This window comes from Barbatula barbatula (assembly GCF_947034865.1).
Source record: "Barbatula barbatula genome assembly, chromosome: 19".
NCBI classification, from domain to species: Eukaryota; Metazoa; Chordata; class Actinopteri; order Cypriniformes; family Nemacheilidae; genus Barbatula; species Barbatula barbatula.
Window position 1 is genome coordinate 9,910,926 of NC_136782.1, and position 14,919 is coordinate 9,925,844.

Below are 14,919 nucleotides of genomic sequence, written 5' to 3' on the forward strand. Positions count from 1 at the left end.
ATTTGGGCAATCGGTTTTGTCACAGGGCGTTTCTGATCACTGGCGTAGGTTTAAACACACGTGTGAGTGTAGTGACTTGTGTAGGGAGCTGAGTGGATGACGTCGGCGATGTTCCTGTGCTTTAGTATTGTTGTGAATTTTTACATTTTTAGTAAAGGTAAAAAGCGTAAAGGGAATATTCAATATTATAAGGTGGATCATTTTTAAGAATTTGCAATGTTTTCTGATGGATGAACACCGTTTGAAGAAGTTTCAGCTTTTCGTGTCAAAAGTGTCTGAATAATAACTTAAACTCAGAGAGAGTAATTTCCATTGATGATGAAACTCAGATCAATAATTCATGTACGATAAATTATGTCTATTTACTGTTTATAAATGTGTATATATATATATATTGTTTATATCAAATGCAACTAGATTTTAGTCAGTTCAATATCATTTAAATTCAAGTAACCTGTAAAGGCATTTTGATTTAATTTAAGGCAGCTTTGTTCTTAAGTGAGTTTTAATTAATCATTTTAATGTAATTGACATATTCATTTCATTATATTTAAATGTTTTTTTACTGAATGTGTATGTTTAAAATTACTCTTTAAGACAAAACTATAATTATGCCAATATATTTCTTTCATTACAAATCTAGATTTTACATTTTTTAATTGTATGTTTGAAATGCATGTTTTGGAGCAATAAGGAAGAGAAATCAGCCAATAAGAGCCCAAAATAAAACTACTTTGAAGAATTTAGAATATAATAGTTTTATATATTTTGGAAGCCTGTAGTCCGATGTAAATCCTGTAGTTCAGTTGTGTTATTCCTAAACTTGGATGACTTTACTATTAATCTAAAATGAGGAAAATATGAGAATAAGTGTTTCGTAACATTTTAATTGAAATGTGCGTTTATAAATAATGCTGATATTTTCAATCAGAAAATCTGAGCCAACCATTTGTGCCGACCAGTTTAGGCTACAGGAGCATAGTGTAAAACAAAATCTCAACATGAATAATGTAGGCCTACATATGAATTAAAAATAAATCAGGTAGTGCCGTATGCAACATATTTAATAGGTTATGTCTAGCAATTTGATATTTCCAGTGTAGAGGTTTAGATAGAGACAGAGGAGGTGTCTGAACAGCCATATATGGGCATGCCATCAACTTTCTCTTTCCATTGGCTACAAGCGGTTTGCAGCTGCTTGTCAACAAAATGGCCTTCCTCAATTGCTTTTCGAGGACCTACCAACTATTTTTGTTTTTGGTGAATTCATAGCGAAACTGGTTAAACAAAAGAGTCGACATTTTTTGACACAGTATTAATCAGAATATCACTGTGTCAACAACGCAGACATATTTCGGTGTTGGTAAAACAAGACGAATACTGGGATTGTTTTCTCCTTTACCGAGTTAGCTGACACATGCTAACAGTCTACCTGCAAACCATCATCGACCTAAGCCTTTATTTCTGATGGTTTTAAAGATCGACATCGATATTTGGAGGATTGTTTGTCTACATTTTACAGTATAGCCACCTATTGGTCATAAAAATAACGCTGTCGGAACCAAACCCGCGGAGTTGTATTTCAAAAAGGTAAGATTTATATTATTCTAGCAGACCTGCTAGTGTCTTAGCTTAGCTAATTATTTATTGTGGATGACATTTAGGGTAAATGTGCAAACATTGAATACTACAGAATATGTACGTATTGGATATACTACTGTCACTGTTATGTATGTAAATATAAAAGCAAAGACATATATGTTTTGACTTCTGCACTAAATCGAGACAGCTAAGCTATCCAGGCTAAACAAAACATTGCTAATTACACCTTGATGCAGATAAATATAAAGCTGCCGTGAAATACTTCAGCGGTAGTTCACGTGTTATAGTTTTCGCTGCTGATCGTTTCCGTTGACATGATTGAATTGTTGTTTTTTTAAACAATTGAAGCAGAGCTGTAAGTTCATTATGAGACCTAAAGGTGGCTTTAGTAAGCTTTAAGTAAGTTTGGCCAGCTTTATAATCAAGTCCAGCAACCTCTTGATTTTTCATCTTCATTGTTTGCCTTCCTTTGTTCATTTAACGATTCGATTGAATTGTACATCACAATAGATATGTTTGTGATTGCAAGTATACAACAGGTCATGGATCAAATGGACGAGTAGGCCAAACAGGAGAGCAGCGTTGCAGGTGCTATAAATGACAAAGTATTACTTCTGTTATAATTATGGAATTTGAAGAATGACACCGTTTATCAAGGCTAGTCTTGTCTGAGATATGTGTTGCGAGTTTATTATGCCAGCTTTATTTAACTAATCGTATTTCGCAAATGACATTAAATGTAATGTCTTGTTTACACCCAACATGAATTATAATGTGTTCAGTCGTGCGTAATTGCCATTCAGTGAGAAAAGATCAAAAGTACTTTCATCTTCTCGATGTCCTCATTGACATCAGACAGCTGTCCTTGTTTGCCCATTGAAGTTATTCTGCAGTGATTTTTTTCCTTCAAAATAATTGAGCTGGTAGTAATAAACCATTTGTCCACAATCAAAGGAAAATCGTATTTTTAAGTGCGTTTATTCCAGAAGTTATTACGGATTTTAATACATAATATTTGATTTCTCCTGTGAATGTTTTATTTATCAAGTTATTTGTGGTAGGTATGCTGTACTGTCTTTTAAATGCAATCTGGAAAGCTTTTAAAATGTGTTGTGGCTTTAAAATAGTAACTTGAAAGCATTTTAAAGGCCTTGCCCATTCGTTTTTGATGTGCTTGTTTGACCCTTTCATCAACTAACATGCATGGTTAGTGACAGGGTTTTAATACTGCATATTCAGCTTGTTCTCTTACAATTTCATCCACGTTTAGAATATAGTTTAACAAAGCAATTTGTATAATATAAGCAATCCTCAAATAATTTCCTGGCACATGGCTAGACAGTTCATGCCTTTATCATGATCTCTGTTCGAGCCAATTTATGGCCACATAGTATGTTTAAGAGCCTTCCTAGTAAAGTCAGTACTGAATTAGTTTGTATCTTTTAGCGCTGAGTCTATCAGTTTCAAACTATCTCCAAATCCAGCATTATATCCACCGTTTATATAACATTCATCACTGAAATGCAGAGAAGAAACAAACACACCTCAACTTCTCTCACTGTCGCAAGAGTAACAAGCTGCAGCCCAATCTTGACACAGCGCAGCCAATCTTTTTGGTAAAGGGGTCTCCCTATCGCTCGTCGGGATACTTCACCCAAAATATTCTGCCATGATTTACTCACCTTCGAATTGTTCCAAATCTATTTAATTTTCTTTGTTCTGATGAACACAGGGAAATATTTTTTAAATAATGCTTAAAACCAGACAGATTTTGACCCCCCCCCCCCCCCATTGACTAGAATAATAGGACAAAATACAATGGTAGTCAAAAGTGCCCCAAAACTGTTTGCTGTCCTACATTCTTCAAAATGTCTTCTTTTGTGTTCAACAGAACAAAAAAATGATAAAGTCATTTTTCCTACAATGGGGGGCAAGAGGCAAGATCTGGTTATAAGCATTCTTCCAAATATCTTTCTCTGTGTTCATCAGAACAAAGAAATGTATACAGATTTGGAACAACTCGAAGGTGAGTAAATGATGACTGCAGCATAAATATATCTGTTTTAAGGCTCATCAAACAACAAAAAACGAAGACAAAACGCACCCATTGCTGACTGATTAATTTGAATAACTTTAATATGATGGTTTGATCTATATTTCATAGTACTGTGAAGACGTTGAAGTATTATTTTACATTTTTTATTAGCTTTTATTACTATTACAAATATGACATACTCAAATTGGAAACTGTGACGGAAAGATCGATAACGTTGTGTTTCTTCAAATCATCTAAACAGACCTCCGCTTTTTGTTCTGCGCGTTATATGTGTGAGCGTGTGTGTTTTCAAACTTTTTCACAGCTTATTGCACATATCTCACAGAGTTATGTAATAAACATGGTCGTTTTTGTCGGAAGTGAGCGTAAAAAGTTGAGAGAAATTGGATGTAAAAGAATTTGTGACAGAATAGCAGAAATTTTAGGCTGCTATGTGGTTGATATGAATCAAACAAATGAAAACAGGGCTCCAGACTGCGACCAAATGGTCGCATTTTGCAACTGTTTTTTGAGACTGTGCGAGCAATTTTTTTTCAACTACTGGCACATACACAACCTGCCAATTTGGATTTTTTTTCTCGTTGTTATATCCAACGTGAAAAGTTGAGTAGATCGTGAGCCGCTGCTGTGACTGATTTTTGGAGCCTGAAGATGAACAATTTGATATTTGAGACGTTTAAAACAAAACTCTGAGGAGTACCGAATACGCCATTTATCTGTTGATTACTTGAGACAGCGCTGAATCATTTCCAATCCAAAAATGTCCTTAATACACAATTAATTCATCATAAGAATGTAAGACGAACCCTTTCATATTTTTTAACACTATACACTATAAAATATATACTTTCTCATACAAAATTACATGCACATTTTCTGTTTGTTGAAATTAATTCAGTACTAATTTGGTCTGGTGTATTCAGAGTTTAAACAGTCTCTTTACTTTGCACTTAAAGCTTCTCAGTAGGCTGCTCTTCTTTTCAAGCGATGAGCAGAACCAAACCACTGTTACCTTAAATGCATAGACAGGTAGTATTTTAAAGCTATTTTAAAACATTTACACATACTTACATTTCTGTACAAATATAAATGCGTTTAAGCAGTTTTTCAAATATTTTAGCACGGAATTAACAAATAAGTCTGCAGATTGAGTAATGTCACATCCCTCTGAAATGCAAAATAAAACTACATTGTACTTTTATGTGGGTTAGGTCTATTTATTATCAAAGTATTTGTCAGTAATACAGCTATTTCAGGGAAAAATTTCAATAATTGCATTGCAGGCTGATTTAATTGTGTGCCCCTGAATTTTCTGCTTGTTCCTAAAACTTTCAGTCAAGGGCTACATTGCCCCTAGTAAAAAAAGTTAGTCTGGGGCCCTGGAAAAGAGAAGCACTCACTGCTGACTCCTTAACCTTTGTAGCATTAATAGGAATTTATATTGTTTTGATGTTGTTTGTAGTGCAAAATTTCCCAGTAGGAGTTTTAAAAATCTGCCTCCACTAATTATTATAAAAAAACTCAAAAGGTGATCTTTTTTTTTTTACCAACAGTGATCTCATTACTTTGTGTTCAGTATGTGACTTGAGCACAAAATAGTTTAGTAGAGTACAAAATTAAAAATAGATCTAGTCACTTTATTTTGCCCACAAAACATTTACACATACTTACACATACTTATAGGACCAAAAATTTTAGTCTTATTTTTTTGTCTTTAAAGAGTAAGATTTGTTATATGAATTTGGTTGAATTTGCTATGTTCCGCTATGTTTTTATATACCACAATTGTATAAAACTGGTTTTGTGGGTTATAATATGCCCCCACTTCTTTCGAGTCATTATGTGATCCATACACACATGGCATAGGATCAGAGTTTAAGAAAGTTCTGTCTTATTAGCTCAAAATATGCATGTTATTTAAGTTTTAGGGAAATCATTTTCAAATAATGTTCAGGCCCAGGATTTGTTTTTGCTTTAACCCATGTTATTTAAATTGTGTGTTTGCTATATTACATTTATCTGTGCTATTGCTCATAATTTGATCATTTGTTTTCAATTTATTACTGACTGATTGACTTATTATTAGAGCTAATAGTTTTGTTGTATTATGAGCTTATTTATTAAGATTGCATAGTTAAAAAAACTGAATAACTAGACAATATTATTTATTTATCACTTCTTGTCAGGGCCAGTAAAAATTTAGAAATTAATGAATTAATAATAATCACTATAATCATACAAACGTGATAATTCCTCAGACTATAATCGTACCAACAAAATATATAACCGTTGCATCCGTGCTGTGGTAAGATTCATATGTGCAATGCCAAGGCTTTATTTTATAGTCAATGTGATTCAGGTTAGTCTCTCTCACTACCGCCACATATCTCAGAGAGCTACAAAAGTATCAGGAGTCTTGATTTCGAGAAACTTAATTCAGAGAAAAGCTATTCTTTGAAAATGTATTGGTTAAGCAAATTATGACATCTTCCTGATGACAGTTCTTTCCTTTCTACTCATTCTTACAGACATGTATCCTTGGCTACTGAAACATGGTCCACTAATCTTACATTTGTAACTTCTCAAGGACAGCTTCCTGTTAAGAGGATTACAGCAACACTACTACCTTTTAATTTCATCCACGTCCGTCTGTGTTAGATGGAGTGATCAGTCAATTTAATTAGACTACTAAAATCCACTGACATTTCTTTTAGTCGTTTCATTAATATAATTGTAGCCTGTCAGACCTTTCGTTAACGTTTGTCTTCTTGACCTTGTGTTAAATAGTTATAGATGTGGCAGCATTGCATCAGATATTTTTTAATGGAAAATGTCATGAATCTCATTCTAACTTCAGAGAAGTACAATGCTTTATGGATCTGTACATACATGAATGTATTGAAGCTGAGTTTTCCTCTTTTTCCTGTATTCCTCAGATGGAGTAGTCTGTCCAACTGGAGACCTGAACTATGAGAATGAACAGTGAACTGAAAAGTAGCTGCCCAGCGTAGAGGCAGGTCTGCTCCCCATGGGCTCACGATGAACCGTGACACCTTTTCCCACATTCGGCTGTGGTGCCCACGCCCTTTTGGCACCTATTCGCAGAATAAGCCATACAGCAATGGTACAATTTGCAGTGGAACAACTACACCCCACTGTAAGGCTGATGATGCTGGGCTCACATCCCTAGAGCCCAACGGAGTCTGTGAGGAGCAAGATGAGGATCTCGGCACTGAGAACACCCCACCAGACTCATCTTCAACCTTGCTGGCTCCACCACTTCCTGCACCACCCAGTTCGCAGATGGAGGATGGCAGGGTGCTGCTCGATACGTGGTATGTCATCAAACCAGGCAACACCAAGGAGAAAATCGCCTTCTTTGTAGCTCACCAATGTAATGGTGCTGGAATTCCCAGACCTAGTGCCATGAAAGTCAAGGGTAACTGGGCTACTGATTGTACCAAGGCTAAGCGCCGCCGGCGTTGTTCCTCTTATGATCCTCCTGCTAAAGCTCAAAATGTTGCTGTTGATATACCCAATCCAGAACCCAATGTGGCAGAAGATGGTGTCGGAGTTAACGAGACAGATCTGCTATCTGTGGCGGAAATGGTGGCCCTTGTAGAACAGCGAACAGCGTTGGCTCTTCAAGGTATGGTTGCTCAGGGACAGAACAGTTCTTATACAGTTCATCAGAAACCTGTTGTAATTCTCCCAGAACCCCACTCATCTGCACCAGTTTCTCAAAGTGACTTTGATGAGCAGCAGCTACAGCAGGAATCCAGGCGGGTCGCTCAGGCTGTGGCACATTTTGAGTCCCAGCAGCAAAACCCCGACAGTACAACTCTGCAACCAGAACTCAATGGCTCAGCAAGAGATCGCGGGGATTCTGTCGGAGGTGTTCCAAGCCATGGACGAGGGGAGGTACGCATTGCTTTTCGTGTGTCAAGCCTGGACCCTCGAACCCAGTCTGAGCCTGTGGGTCGCCCAAAATGCATGTTTATGAGTTGTGGGGTTGGTGGGAGCCAAGCAGCACCCAGAGGCAAAGAAAAGATCACGTGTGACCTCTATCAGTTGGTTAGTCCCTCATCTCGAGATCCAGGTGCCCTCCTGTCTGGCTCACCAAAGGGTGATCCACATGGGGAAAGCATCACCGACAGGCCTCCCTCCACAACGTTGGATCCTAACCAAGAGCCTGCCCCAGGAGAGAAGGCAGCAGTAGCTCGAGAAAGGGTGACTGGCTTCCACGTTGAGGTGGTGGTAACTGGTGCAGTAGACCAATGTGTTTTTTATGGGAAAGACAGCACAGAGAATGTTCAAGAAGAGACTGTTTGCTTTGCAATGTCCAATGGGGCGAATTCAACGGATGCCTCAGAGGACCCACCTCCTGGACAGCTTTTCTTTCTGCAGTCACCAGCTACTGAAGATGAAAGTTGTTCAGGGGTTAACAACGGGATGCGGTCCTTAGACTGTGCAAACAACAACGGGCCTGTCGGGACTGCGGTAGAGAGGCCAGACTCTCCACTGACTACTGTGGATGATTGTTCTGATCCTCCATTGTGTCGCCTCTACCGCCACGTGTCCCACGACTTCCTCGAGATTCGCTTTCAGATCCAGCGGCTTCTGGAACCACGGCAATACATGCTATCGCTTCCAGACCACATCATGGTCAATATTTTCAGCTACCTGCCCACCCGTTCGCTAGCAGCCCTCAAGTGCACCTGCCACGACTTCAAGAACTTGATCGAGACCTACGGTGTACGTGCCACAGACTCTCGGTGGAACCAGGACCCGCTGTACCGTGACGATCCCTGCAAGCAGTGCAAGCGGCAGTATGAGCGAGGGGATGTGTCGCTTTGTCGCTGGCACCCTAAACCTTACCACCATGACTTGCCTTACGGACGTTCCTACTGGATGTGTTGCCGGCGCACAGATAAGGACACGCCTGGCTGTAGAGTTGGGTTACATGACAACAACTGGGTACAGCCATGTGAGATGGTTCAGTCTCGCGTCAAAAGAGACGATGGGAGGTAAAGGACTAAGCTGAGGTATTCTGAATGGGCTCCCTATTCTCACTCTACTGAAACCTAATGCCACTGTACTATTTATGGTTGAGCTTGCCTCTCCTATCTTAGCTTGTTAACCTCGCTATCATCGTCAGTGTTGGTTCTTATCAGTGCACCATAATTCACAGTTCCATCATGTGCAGACCAGTGTTCTTAAATACCAAAGCTGACACTGGTTAAATGATGTAGTCTGCTGCATGGGACTAATCGCAACATATACTTTTGAACTGGTTAGAAGTTCGTATGGCTTGGCAATCTTCTAAGACCAGCTCTGAAGCTGACCCCAAGCTTGCAAAAAAAACCGCAGGCTAGACACAGGACTTGTTAGTATATATAACTTCAGGGGTTGTTGTCAAGTTTCATTTGCTGTCTCCTTGGTCAGATGTGTCCAAAATGATGTCACTTTACGAATACCTGATGTCACTTTGAAATCAACGGTTTGATTGCTTGTTAGATTGTTCTGTTTTTTGTGTGGATGTGAGCGAATTCTTTCTTTCGGTTCGTCTTCATTTCTCCTTTCCTTAATGATTTACGAAATCAGTCTTTATTTCTTGACCAAACCTTTTCTCTTAGCTATCTCTTCGCCTGCCATGCTGTCTGTGTGCGTGTTGGCAAAGGCAGCTTTTGCCAAAGCAGTAATTAGCTAATTGTGGGTGAAAGAACAGTGACGTCGAACAGGACAACTCAGCACCTGATTCTGGCCTTAACCCTGTGTGTTCTGCTCATTCTACCAGTCTGTGAAGTCCTGCATACAAATACGTGGATGCTGATCCCTCTGGTTTTGGAGACCGTTATAGGTTTCTCTGTCAATCTGCTTGACTGAATTGGGAGTCTTTGCCTCTAAAGTGAATAAAAGTTATTTAAAACTGGAATCTGTGCTATACTTTTTTATTATTTTTACTTTGTATATTAAAGCTGCAATCTGTAACTTTGGTCTCTATATTACGTCTCTGTTTGAAACAGAATTTCAGGTTACTTACTTGCCTAATAAATTCTGACCCAAAAGCTCAAATTGTTCATAAATCTCAGAGGCAAAATCAGGGTATGGTAAGGAGACAGTTTTCAGCACTACATTTTTATGTATTTGTTCAATAATCAATTTTAGTTTGCCCAAATATGAAATTTCTGGCGTAATTTATTCACCCTCTTATCATTTCAATCCTCTATGACTATCGTCTGCAGAACACAAAAAAGATCTTTTGATGAATGGTGGTAACAAAACAATGACTGTACCCATTGATTGCATTGGTTGTGTGTCCGTACATCAATCGGTGCCGGTGTAGTTTGATTAACGACATTCTTCATAATATCTTTTGTGTTCTTCAGGAAAAAAGTAAGTCATACATGTTCTAAATGACTAGAAGGTGAGTAATTGATGACAGAATTGTTAGATTTGAGCTTTAACATGTGATTTTTCGTATTGTGTGATGTTTTTTGTTTGTTATGGTGGGCATTGTATATTCAGAATTGTACTTATTTATATTTGACCGTGTCAACAACATTGAAATATACATTTGAATTATTTTTATATTTATTGTAATTATTGTATAGGTTTACGTAATAGTATTATTTTAATAGCAATACCCTCTGTTATTACAATAATGGGAAGAATACATGACCTAGCTTAAAAACATCTTTGAGAAAAAAAGTCTAAGGCTGACATTTCTTAAACAATTATTGCATGTTCATTCGTTGACTTGAAATGCTATCCTCACATGTGGATTTTTAGGGTGTTATTGTTCCTTTTATTGGATTAACTATTTTTTTTCAATGTGTTTTCAAAGCTTTTATACAGTATAGCCTAGTTTCCCTTCATGCATAGAAACCCCAGCAAAAAACAGCTACAGACATCATTATTAAAGCATTAGCGTTGACTATATTCCTCCACATTGGGTTTTCTCTTATGTCAGGCAGTTGTTTTGATGCTTTGGCAACTTCCTCTTCTGTGGGCTCTGGAGCCGGAGTGTCACTTATGCCACAAAACCAACCGATAATCTTCCTGATTATAGTTCTGTCACCACCTTCATCTATGGCAAAAAGAACAGTATTCAAATATATGAATGTGGTTACTGTGACAAAGATAACACATCTTTTCAGCCAAGCATACATGGGATGCATACCAGTGTTAATTGAACAGCATCTACGCTAAATTTTCTCTGCCCTCCTCCCCGAATTGAATTGAATAATCATGGCAATTTCCTTCAAAATATGATGACATCTTACTTTGTTCCTCATCCGTTACTGCCTTATTCTTTCCTTCAGCCTCTCTTCTGGCATTCCTACCCCGCTCTTCCTCTTCCCAGTCCAGATCGATCCTTTCTTCTTTAGAGTGCCGTAAGCTGAACACAAGGCGATGAAGCTTCACAGAGACAATACGGTAAATGTAATTAGTGAAAAGGGAGACAGCGTCTTAATGCAGTTTCAGAAGCTGCTAAAAGAACTCACGTGTTTGTCTTCTATAGGTGGAGTGGAGTAGCTTATGATAAGCACCAGGATAGCAGTACAGCAGAATAGGATGATAGCAAAATAAAGGTAATGGACTCCACATATAACTTTCGGGCAGCTAGAGGGGAATAAACAGCTTCCCGAACCGTACACAAACTCCGGTATCATGCGGCACAGACCCATAGCCAGACCTCCCACCAGGCCCCAGAAGGCCCCCTGAGAAACAAAGTGAGGACGGTTTGAAGATTTTGGCAGAGATACAGTAGGTGTATGACATGTGGTTAAATGAAGAATGAATATGTACTTACTGACTCATTGATCCTCTTTACAAAAATGGCAAGGAAGAAAACTGCTGCAATAGGTGGTGCTAAGTAGCTAGTCACGGATTGAATATAGTCAAATAGTTGACCACTTTGGGCTGCCTGGACCACTGGGATCCAGCAAATGCTTATACCAACAATGCAGAGTATCCACACCCTATTACAGACGTGAAAATTACTTTTCTGTCGTCATTTATTCATTCACAAAGACTCAGTGGAACTCAAAGGAAGATATTTTGAGGAACGTTGCTGTGTTTTGTCTCTTTGTCTTTCTCTCAATACAGTGGAAGTCAATGGGGGGGTCAATGTTGTATGGTTGCCAACTTTCTTAAAAATATCTTCTTTTGTGTTCTGCAGTAGCAAGAAAGTCATACAGGTTTGAAATGACATAAGAGTGTAATCTACATGTAAAAACAAATATTTGGGGTACACATTAGAACCAAGGTTTACCATTATGCATTTGTATGAGAATTTGTTTTATTCTATCTTTTTTGATTAAAGTTCAAACTAAAAGTATCAGTAATGGCATTGTTAAATAACCGGAATTGAAACCAGAGTTATTCAATTCCCATCTTTATCCAGAAACTGCACACACTTTGATTAACAGTCCCAACATTACTTTAAAGGTGTGTTTAAAGTAGGAGAAATCTTTTAAAATAAAAGATGCATCCAAACCTTCCGACAACCATGAGTTCTGAATCTCTAGCCTGAGGTCGGATCCGAGTCCAAATGTCCATGGTAAACAAGGTGCTGCTGCTGTTGAAGATAGATGCTAGAGAACTCATAAGAGCTGCTAACATGACTGCCAGCATTAAACCTCGGAGACCTGTATGAATCGAACAATCAGGTTACACTTCAAGTGAAAATTAGATGATGATGTTTTATTTAAAAATATATATATTTACCTGTTGGCATAATTGAAATCACAAGTTTGGGGTAGGCAATGTTGGAGCAACCAACCTCTGTACCGCACACTTCCTTGCAGACCTCTGGGACCACACAGCCCACCTCATCTGATGAATTATACATTCATGTTTTGTATTCTGATCTCAAAATTACACTGACATATGTTTAAACAGAGTAATATGATAAAAAACAAATACCAGGGTAAAGCACTCTGCTGATCATGCCTGGAATCACCATGAGAAACATGGGGAGAAGTTTCAGGTACCCACACAATATACATCCAGCCTTGACATGAGTCAGACTACGGGCGGCCAAACATCGCTGCACAATCACCTGCAGAACAAAAGATTATTGTGGAACGTTAAGCAAAAACTGTGAGAGTATAAATATGCTTATTATTCTTTAAAAGCTTCAGCTCACCTGATCTGAACACCAGTACCAGCTACCAATAATTGCAATGCCAAATAAGACACCAGGCCATGGCAGATCTCCAGTCCTGGCATTTCGGAGCATATTAAAGGCATCCTCACGTGGAGTGTAACACTGTTCGGAGATGTTATATTCCAGAGGTTTTAGGGACAGTGTCTGAGATGGTAAAGCTGAGCTGTACTTCTCAAGTAAAGCACTGTAACCTCCAACTTCATAGAAGGCTGAACAAGGGGAGAAAAACAAAAAGTTCTCAATTTCTTTGTTCCGAGAAAGATATTTGGAAGAATGCTTATAACCAAACAGATTTGACCCCCATTGACTCCCGTAGAAAGAAATGTATAATTTTTATGTACTTTCTTTATTTTGTTGAAATTTTTGAAGAACGAAGGACTATGGTAGTCAATTGGGGGCAAAATCTGTCTGGTTATAAGCATTCTTCTAAATATCTTTCTCTGTCATCAGAACAAAGACATTTGCAGAGATTTGGAACAACTCGAGGGTGAGTCAATTATGACAGAATTTTCACTTTTGGGTGAAGTATCCCTTTAATGCATCAAAGCTGTAAAAACATGTTTGTTTCCTAAATACTACATCTGATTTATTATGATTCTTTCTGGTGTACTCCAGGTGATGTCACATGATCCACTGTCATATTAAACATGACTTGTTTTGTTTGCTCTCCCTGATATATAATTTTTTAGTTAAAAATTTAATTATATGGTCATTTATTTATTATAATCTGTACATATAGACAGCACATTTTTCTTATTGTGTTGCGATTTTTCGATTTATTTCTATTATACCATGTAGCGCGAGCTATAGTGATATACTGTGGAATCACAATTTAAGCAAGTGACACTTACAGAATCCCATGAGGACGAAAGCTCCAGCAATGATAACAAAGGTCTGGACTGTATCTGTATACATGAGCGCTGCCAGCCCTCCTACAGAGACATTACAAGTCAAAGATTAACACATTGTGGACCCAATGTAATTTAAGATGCATAGTCAACACATAATACGGCACAATGATGGTATTCAATGTACCGTCAACATAACAACTTGACCCGTAATCGAAAATCAGTCCTATGTTGTCTACAACCAATTTGAACATAGACTGTTGTGAATAAAAGTGACATCTTTACTAGACATGGAGTTTTTTTATACCTGTTACAGTATAGAGTGCTGTTATACAGAGTAAAGCAATTACTGCAACATAGATATTCCATCCAAGAGCTTGTTGTATAAACACCGCTCCTGAGAACATATCCACCTATATTCAGAAAAAGGAGAACATTTACAGAATATGTAGATATCCTTTCTCTCTAATATAATTCATCATAGTGATTTACGTCATACAGATATACTAATACTTACAGAAATCTTTGTGAAAATGTAAAGAAAAAGTGAAATGATAGAGAGGTACAGACTAATTCTAGTCCCTCCAAATCTTTTCTTGAGGTACTGGGGCATTGTAATCACCTTTTGGGAAAATGAAAAGTGGGTGACAGTCACTCACAAATATTATTCGAATAATCTTTAGAAATCTAAAATAGAAATCCAAAATGAACATACCCCTGCGGTTAAATAAACAGGGACGAACACCCAGCCCAACAGCAAAACAATAAATAATGCCTGCAAAACAGAACAAGCTGAAATTACGAACTCTGAAAACTGAAATGATACCAATGAGAGAATACATCATTTGTATGTATTAAGAATGTCCTGCTTACATTCCATTCAAACCCCCCGACGGCTATTCCACTAGCTGCTGCTGTACCAGCAAGGCCAACAAAATGGCCACTGCCAATGTTGCTGGCGAAAAGAGATGTTCCCACCTGCGTAGTGCGAGGAAAATAAATACACGTGCTGCAAATAAGCATCTTAAAATCTCATCAAAAATACATTGGCATACTCAATAAAGAAATTTGAACAAAAATGTAAACTGGGTGATTTCAACTACAAAAAAATAAATAAACAAAAATACAAACGAATACTCACAGGCCACCACACCATCGTCCGACCAGCAAGAAAGTACCCCCCCACTGTGCCACGGTTAGTCCTAAACGTAGACTGAGATATAGACAATAAGCCTGTG

General features: G+C 38.0%; 2 protein-coding genes across 4 annotated transcripts; one reads left to right on the forward strand and one right to left on the reverse strand.

The window, feature by feature from the left end:
- The first annotated feature begins 1,185 nt into the window (after positions 1-1,185).
- fbxo46 (F-box protein 46) lies at positions 1,186-10,177 on the forward strand. Of its 3 annotated transcripts, XM_079482322.1 has the most exons (4): positions 1,215-1,590; positions 3,494-3,628; positions 6,595-7,307; positions 7,374-9,828. In XM_079482322.1, exons 3-4 carry the CDS (start codon positions 6,698-6,700, stop codon positions 8,687-8,689), a joined length of 1,926 nt encoding a protein of 641 aa, XP_079338448.1. In that variant the 5' UTR covers positions 1,215-1,590; positions 3,494-3,628; positions 6,595-6,697; the 3' UTR covers positions 8,690-9,828. The 3 variants fall into 3 exon arrangements, with proteins under 3 accessions (XP_079338446.1, XP_079338447.1, XP_079338448.1); XM_079482320.1 differs by having other exon boundaries at positions 1,186-1,590; positions 6,595-10,177; XM_079482321.1 differs by lacking the exon at positions 3,494-3,628 and having other exon boundaries at positions 1,186-1,590; positions 6,595-9,852.
- A 356-nt stretch (positions 10,178-10,533) lies between these two features.
- Positions 10,534-14,852, reverse strand: slc5a2 (solute carrier family 5 member 2; the record flags this gene model as incomplete). Its single annotated transcript, XM_079480864.1, has 14 exons — positions 14,823-14,852; positions 14,555-14,659; positions 14,397-14,456; positions 14,199-14,303; positions 13,989-14,094; positions 13,685-13,765; positions 12,813-13,042; positions 12,590-12,725; positions 12,392-12,499; positions 12,162-12,312; positions 11,475-11,643; positions 11,167-11,382; positions 10,945-11,080; positions 10,534-10,748 (listed from the first exon to the last, which is right to left on the reverse strand). The coding sequence occupies exons 1-14, from the start codon at positions 14,835-14,837 to the stop codon at positions 10,534-10,536; spliced, it is 1,833 nt and encodes a 610-aa protein (XP_079336990.1). The 5' UTR covers positions 14,838-14,852.
- Between the last annotated feature and the right edge of the window lie 67 nt (positions 14,853-14,919).